General features: G+C 34.6%; 1 protein-coding gene across 1 annotated transcript; it reads left to right on the plus strand.

Annotated features, from left to right (window-relative positions):
* The first annotated feature begins 1,094 nt into the window (after window positions 1–1,094).
* On the plus strand, window positions 1,095–3,152 carry LOC136845333 (zinc finger protein 501-like). Its single transcript, XM_067115557.1, has 2 exons — window positions 1,095–1,197; window positions 2,199–3,152. Exon 2 carries the CDS (start codon window positions 2,199–2,201, stop codon window positions 3,114–3,116), a length of 918 nt encoding a protein of 305 aa, XP_066971658.1. The 5' UTR covers window positions 1,095–1,197; the 3' UTR covers window positions 3,117–3,152.
* The last annotated feature ends 4,887 nt before the right edge of the window (window positions 3,153–8,039 follow it).

Genomic DNA, 8,039 nt, shown 5'->3' on the forward strand with positions numbered 1-8,039 from the left:
TCTAACAATTATATGATAAATTCCATTCTCAGCACGGCCAGACACAGCAAAAATGGTGTTTTCATGAGAACGATTTCGTTTCCATGTGTTGAATTTGGTTTGTTTGTCATGATAAGCTCTTCTACAAGTATCATCAAACCATGGCTAATCATTTGTCCTGAATTTAATGCCTTTCCTGGAACATACCTTACTAAAATAGCCATCAGCATTTCATTGAACTTTTTCTTGGGATCTGGTCTGATATAGCATCGGGAACATGAAGTTGCTGACATGTTTCAGTAAAGCGATCCCAATCAGCTCTTGATTTCAGCCAGACCGTTTTTCCAATGGTGGGATTGGGAATATACAGAGAGACGGATATGTCCATCTCAATGGCTTAATGATCTGAAGGGCATATAAACTTGCAGACCTTGGACTTCACAACATCTGGAACAGCTGTGAATATGGGTTCCTCAATTAGCTGGACAAAGTCAGAGGATATACAGAACTCAAAAGTAGATCTGCCATGTTGATCTGTGGAATTTGAATTTGGCCACTCACTTATTTATGATATAACCATCTACTTGCTTTGCGGAACCCAAGTTCTCTTAAAGCGCAATGCAATCCCACTGCCAACTACCCGGAAATCTTTAATTCTCTTCAAAGCAAAATTTGTGGAATGGCCTTCCTTAGGGTTATTGTCAATGATACTCGTGAGCTCAAGAGATGTAATAATACTTGCATGATAATGCATGTTTGCCTTAGTTTTTGTCACTAGTATATTTTCATGTAAGCATATATTTCGTTTGTTGTTTTATCTATAATTAATAGTATTTTTTTACTTATTCCATACGAACATTTACCCGTTCTTAATGATAAGAAATTGTAAAAATAGTGGATCGCGTAATTTGATCAGTTTCATTTTTAAATTGCCTCGGAAAAGAAAGTCAAATAAGAATAAATTAAAAAGACGAACGATGTTTAAAACAACCGTTATACTGACAACAAGCTCATTAGTGTGTGGGTTAATGACAAGACTGTTACTTAATATCGCAATTGGAAACAACTTTAGTTTCGCTGGCTGAGTGAAAACAAAGTATTTGGAGGGGGGTGGGGTTGGGGGGGGGAACGATTTCAAACTTAGCGTCGAACAAGAAAGTAGGGGCACCGTAGAGCCATCACAAAGGGTCATCAGGCACGAGCGGATCAGAAAAAAAGGTGAGTGCTATTTTTTTTTCAAAACATCCATATCGAAGCCTGGTAACTATTGCTATTGCTATGCATAGTTATTTCTTCAGTAAGCTCCAACAGCTCCCGTGTGTTTAAGATTCTGATAAAAATACTACATTTAAAATAAAAAAAAACATAATTGGAACATTTTCAAGGAATCCTAGAACATAACCTTTTAGTGTAGTTAGCCATTCAAATATATCCACTGACTTTTGCTCTTAGAAATTAACCAATGTACAAAGTTCGTTTCAAGGATTTTTGACGTCCAAAAATTTAAGGATGAAAGTCTTCATTGAACAGTACCAGACTTTCACACCACATTTTTGATCGTCTCGATTTTTTATGACTCAGATATTCTGCGGAAAATGTTCAGTCAAACAAACTCTTTCTACTTATAATTTTGTTTTCCATTTTTTTCAAAATTTCATCAATTTCTTTTATTCGTTGCCGTTACGCATAGTGTTTGGCTGGTAATTATTTCATGCTAGACCTGTATAGTTTTCATTTACCACTATGAATGGTAACACTGTTTACCTCCATGAACTTAACTGCCTTTAGAAAAATATTTTATAAGAATTTCAAATTAAAGAATTTAATATACATGGTTTTATTCCTGAAGGTCCAAGAAATAGTTCAATGAACAGCCCACAGTTGATTATTTTTGCCCTCCATTGGTTTTTCCTTGAATCTTTTAAAAATAAGGCACCATTAAAAGATGGCTCGAGAACAGCTGTTAAATTAGTGATTACATGTTAAGCTTCTTGACCTTAACCCATTACTGTAAGATGGTTCAACTGCTTTATTGAGTAATAAAATAATTTAGTCTTTGCTGTAACTATCCCTGTTCTTGTAGTCAAAAAAGGGATAACGTGTTAGAAAATACTGAATTTGATTTTTAGAAATCTTTGGATGAATCACCACTGATATTTCTCCAAAGTAAACCCTTTACCTTCATCGGGTGTGAAAAATGCCTTTTTCACTGCTTTCAGATGGACCCCCAAAGAACAAAGGATAAGACGAAGGAAGCAGAAGAAAATCCAACCAGGAATCAGGAGGATTCAGATGAATTTCAGAGCGACATCGCAAATACAGAGAATGAAACTGCAGGAACCAATGAAAGGCGTCTTTCAGCAGCAGAATTAGATTTTCTCTATTTCGTCCAGCATCAAGCCAGCGAAGATCCTCAGCCACACTGTAGCCATCAGACAACTCGTGGCGAAAGCAGTGAAGTAGGAAATGCGTCAGATTGCCCCCACCCCAGTAAAAGAAGACTGGTCGTTAGAAAGCACGAATTAGTCCGTACTAAAGAGAAGCCTTACGTTTGCTCAAACTGCAGCTGCGCCTTCGCAAGTGTATCCGAATTAAAGAGACATGAACGCATTCATACGGGTGAAAAATGTTATATCTGCTCACTCTGCGATTCTACCTTCGCAACAAAATCCACACTTGCAAGACACGAACGCATTCATGCAGGAGAAAAACGGTATTGTTGCACGCGTTGCACCTACACATGCGCAGAAAGATCTGATATGAAGACTCACGAACGCATCCACGATCGACCCGTTTCTGCGGGAAAAGGGCGACAAGTCTGTCGATATTGCAGGCGCATATTTCGTGACGGAGTTGATCTTAAAAACCACGAAATTACTCATGAAGGTGAAAAATTCTCCTGTTCCGTTTGTCCTGGTAAGTTTAACCAGTATGGCAACCTCGTCAAGCACATGGCGATCCACACGAGAGAAGCACCATTCCGTTGTAGTATTTGTTCAGCCAGCTTCTTTACCACGTCCACCCTTAGCAGACATCTTAAGGTTCATGGAAAAACTTATTACAGTGAGTTGTCCCCTCCTCAGTCAAATCCTCAGTTGGTACGAGAGGATCCGCGATCCCTGAATAATTCAAAGTGAGAGACTGTCTCGCACTCATTGTCTTTTATATATATATATATATATATATATATATATATATATATATATATATATATATATATATATATATATATATATATATATATATATATATATATATATTTACACATGTGAACAAATAACTGTCCCTTTGTGATAGGTGTCCCTCCATTTTTTTTTTATTATTATGGCATCGCCAGTCATCGCCATATCCGCAGCAACTCGAAATTCGAAGTTCTGAGTTTCATATGATAAAAATACAATATTCATTCCTTACCACAATTAATTGTTTTGTAAGTATAGAATTTCGTTAGTGAATGATTTTGAAAAATTAATAATGCTTAACAAGCAAATATTTCCAAAGAAGACTACGAAATTATAAACTTAGTTACTTTGAAGAATTGTATCTAAGTTTGAACTAATAAATACAGTTGGGTCTTGACTGTGCCTCGTCCAATTGTGGTTTTAGTGTTGAATCGTACTTTTAAAGTTTTAATAACCTCACCTGTTAGCTTTAAGTATTTATCATGTTATGTTATCTTTATGAAGATAGTATTAATGTGCAAATTTGTAAACAACTTGGCATTAGTTTTATGTTGTCTTGGTGTAATGATCGTGCATTATTCCTTTAAATAAAAGCGTATGAAATTAATAAATTCTGCGTCTCTTCTCTCCTCAAATAGACCATCCCTTTCTTGCAAAGGTATCAGTCCAGTGTTTCAAAAGAACAAAGTGTGATCTCGCCCATCACTTTATTTGAATATATTTCTATGACTCCTCTGGAGAAAGATTGGTCATTGTCACGAGTTATCACTGCATACACACTATGGAGCAAGCTTATAATAATAATAATCTGTGGTGCATCACTATATTGTAATCGAAAATAATGAGTAAAAAAGCTACCGTAATGTAATTGATAAACTGTATTTTTCAAGATACAAAAAATACAAAAAAGGGGATAAAAAACAAGGGAGCTTTCGACCGTTGGCTGAAGAGGACAGTTGGGCAAACGGTCGAAAACTCCCTTGTTTTTTAGCCCCTTTTTTGTATTTTTTGTATCTTGAAAAATACAGTTTATCAATTACATTATTTTGGCCTTTTTACTCAATAATAATAATAATAATAATAATAATAATAATAATAATAATAATTATTATTATTATTATTATTATTATTATTATTATATTATTATTATTATTATTATTATTATTATTATTATTATTATTATTATTATTATTATTATTATAGCATACAGAGATTTAGATAGTAGCTTGAATTACCATTATTTACAATAATAATAATAATATTAATAATATTAATAATAATAATAATAATATTATTACATAATAATAATAATAATTATTATTATTATTATTATTATTATTATTATTATTATTATTATTATTATTATAAGCTAGAACGATCATACATGGAAGACGAGAAAATATGAAAAAGGATTTATGTATGCATGTAAATACATACATACGTACATACATACATAAACATATTCCTTCTGAGTACACTTTCTTTTGATGTTAGTTTTGTGATTTGAATTTTTAAGTAAATTTTAATGCTTGGTTATTTTCGTTTAAATACACGTCTTCCCGCAATAAAACACCTATATTAAACAAATGAAGGATGCACTTACAAAATGGCATAACAAATGGTTCTCCTGTTGCGCAGTTATATACTTAACTATAGATGTCTCTGTTTGCTGCTGTAGTATTTTTTTTTTTTTAACCTTTACTTCTGTTTTCTTGATGTGGAGAAAAAGGGAAACAATCTCTGCTTCGTTGAATCCGAAAAAAAAATTCTAAGTTATTGCAGTTATAGCAGTTATTGCTCGTACTCAGAGGTGGATTTGTGTTTTAATACCTCTTTGGTGATCGCCTTAATACATTTGATTTAGCCACGTTGCTCTCCGTCACCTGTCAGACCGTAAGCTGGAAGGTCACTGCCATGATACGACGAGCCTTTGAAGAGGGTAATCTCAGAAATCTTGAACGGACAAACTCTGCATTAGCCTAGTATGTCCCCTTATTGTCTGTGGTAATAGAATTTGTGACTTCGCAGAGCACTGGCTTCTTGTTGATGTAATGATGTCCAGATCCTCCAGCATCTTAACAAGTACTACCTTAGCTCCCGAGAATTTTAAGAGTCTCCCTCAGGATGTTGTGCAACTGGAATCTCAAAAGTTCATACGAAGATGCGATGCATTATTACTCTAAAACAATTCCCTTTGTATTTTACTTACATTTTTGTCAATTTATTTATTAATCTTATACTTATTTTCTTTTCTAATAATTGATTCCTTTCTTTCCTTTTACCTTCTGTTACTTCTTTCAAATGAACACCTTATTCTATGGAAGCTTTAATTTCAAGTTAATGGCCCCTGTGGGATAAGAATAGAGGTCATCTTCTGAATAATAATAATAATAATAATAATAATAATAATAATAATAATAATAATAATAATAATAATAATAGTAATAATAATAATAATAATAACATTGTGTTGTTAGAAGAAGCGTAATCTTTTTGTGAAGATTTAAGGTGTATTTTTGTAATTTCTTATAGTGTTGCCCTCTACCAGTTCTATAGCCTACATATTGGCCTTAATAATTAGATGCTTATCGGTTCCTTCTGTTTTTAATACCAGGCTTGATTGTTCATGCATTGTTTCTTGTTGATTCTGACCGCCAGTAATCCCTTTCAGGGAACTGTAGGCTTTCGATAACTTACCCGAGAAGTTTTGTGGAATCGAAACAGAATTTACCGCCATCAGGGCTCCGGAATACCTTTCATAGTTGTAGTTCAAATTTCATGCAATTAGTTTTTGCATTTGTAATTAAATAAATTGGCATAAATTAAAATGAAAAGTCCAGTGATTATCTATTCTCATTCGTTTAATTGGTGTTCTATTTTATTGTTTATGGCAATTTATTTTCAAGTATTCATGGTTTTCGAAAACATTACGTAGTTTCAAGACTGATATGAAAACATTTTAATTCCATTTCTATTATGAATCTAACAATACGAGAGTTATTGACCATAGTTGATAGTCATGTCTCCATCTGGACAGTGTTGCATAACAGTTCCCGTATTCTAGTTTCCTCATTGGCAAATATTGAGAACAACATAATGAAAAATAATTTTCTGAAAATAGAAAGGAAAACACACATTTTTTTCACACTAGGTTTATTTAGATACAGATTCCTACATCTGTAATGAATTAAACATTCAGGATAGAGAAAACACATTTACCTATGTACCCTATTCTTTTCACTTGAACCTATTACAAAAATATTGAACCATGATTTCCTAAAAATGTATCTCAGTTTCACAAAAATGGAGAAAATAAGTTGTGAGAGTAACACTCAAAGACTCCAGACATTTTTCGGTAACAGAAACATAGATGGTGTAGCTACCGGTGCTTTCGAAATCCTATTTGTAAATATTTACAAGGTAACTGTAGAGAAGAGAATCTTTCCTGAACATTCTTACCCAATATTTATGTCACACGTAGTGACGGCAAAACCTTAGCCACCGGAATTGACCAAAAATTTCAGGACCTAACCTCTGTTTTCTCTGAAATGTCTTCTCTTGATTTTGCAAAAGAAAAGAGCTTCTTCTGTGGCCTGGTACAAGAAAGAAAAGGGTAACTTTTAACGCCGATGTATTGCAGGCCAACAGATGTTGGAATATTTCGGAGTACTAAAGACGTATATAATAAATCCTACGACTAACTTGCAATCTTAACTTATGCAAACAGGGTGTACTCTCATTGCAGCAGCTGGAAACGCATCAACAAGTAACGAGGCTGATCCAGTAACTCTATAAGCAGTAACGGATTTCAGAATAGCATGATGGAGGAGCGCATAAAAAATGGAAAAATACCATATCAAAGCTATCACTAAAAATGAAAATCAGTGAGGAACTCTTATATTCTACTATGAAACAGAATACTGCATGGCCTTCATAGAAGAAGTAAAAGCGTTAAGAAGAATAATAGCCAGAGAGGCCGCTGTCTGTGACGCCTGTGAAAGTTGGCACTCAGAATATTCAGCCACCCTATCTTTACGTTATCATCACTGATACTAAGAAGCAGTGCAGCTCCTGTAAGGGAAACAGATAAGAGAATAGTATGCAGAATTTACACGCTTTGGGAGGTACTCCACAAATTAATTAATGACATTCACATGGCTCGTTGCCATCCTCACCCTCAGCCCAACAGCGAGCCACGCTACCTCTGTGGTTTCAAAGAGGACTGGACAATGTCAACGAAGTTTTGATAACTTCGTCAATGTGATCTGTAGCAGCAGAGTATGCAATGGAATTCCAATGTAAACAAGTAAGAAATGCGCCGAAGTTTCTTCTTTGGCGCAATCGAGTTTTCTGTACAGCGTATAATCAAGGCCAAAGAAAATAGATCTATCTTTCGATGGCCTAGGTATAATGCTGTATAAGCTGCGGCCCATGAAACTTTAACCACGGCCCGGTTGTGGCATGGCCTATATCGTTGCCAGAAGCACGATTATGGATAACTTTAACCTTAGATAAAAAAAAAAAAAAACTACTGAGGCTAGAGGGCTGCAATAGGTAAGTTTGATGATTGGGGGTTGGATGATCAACATACCAATTTACAGCCCTCTAGCATCATTAGTTTTTAAAATCTGAGGGCGGAGAGAAAAAGTGCGGACGGACAAACAAAGCCGTCACAACAGTTTTCTTTTACAGAAAACTAAAAACTGGGAATCATTTGTCTGCAAACACAATTGAGATCGCATGCGTGTGTAAAGAAGGAGCATGGGGTATATATACCTTGCCATTTGCTGCCTCTACAAATGATATCTGATAACCTGACAGAATGTTACATGAACATACAAAGGCCAGTTTCAAATATCCAAAAATATATAATTATGT

Source organism: Macrobrachium rosenbergii, chromosome 13 (genome assembly GCF_040412425.1).
Source record: "Macrobrachium rosenbergii isolate ZJJX-2024 chromosome 13, ASM4041242v1, whole genome shotgun sequence".
NCBI classification, from domain to species: domain Eukaryota; kingdom Metazoa; phylum Arthropoda; class Malacostraca; order Decapoda; family Palaemonidae; genus Macrobrachium; species Macrobrachium rosenbergii.

Coding starts and splice junctions, on each gene's coding strand:
- LOC136845333 (XM_067115557.1), top strand. CDS start 2,199: ATGGACCCCCAAAGAACAAAGGATAAGACGAAGGAAGCAGAAGAAAAT.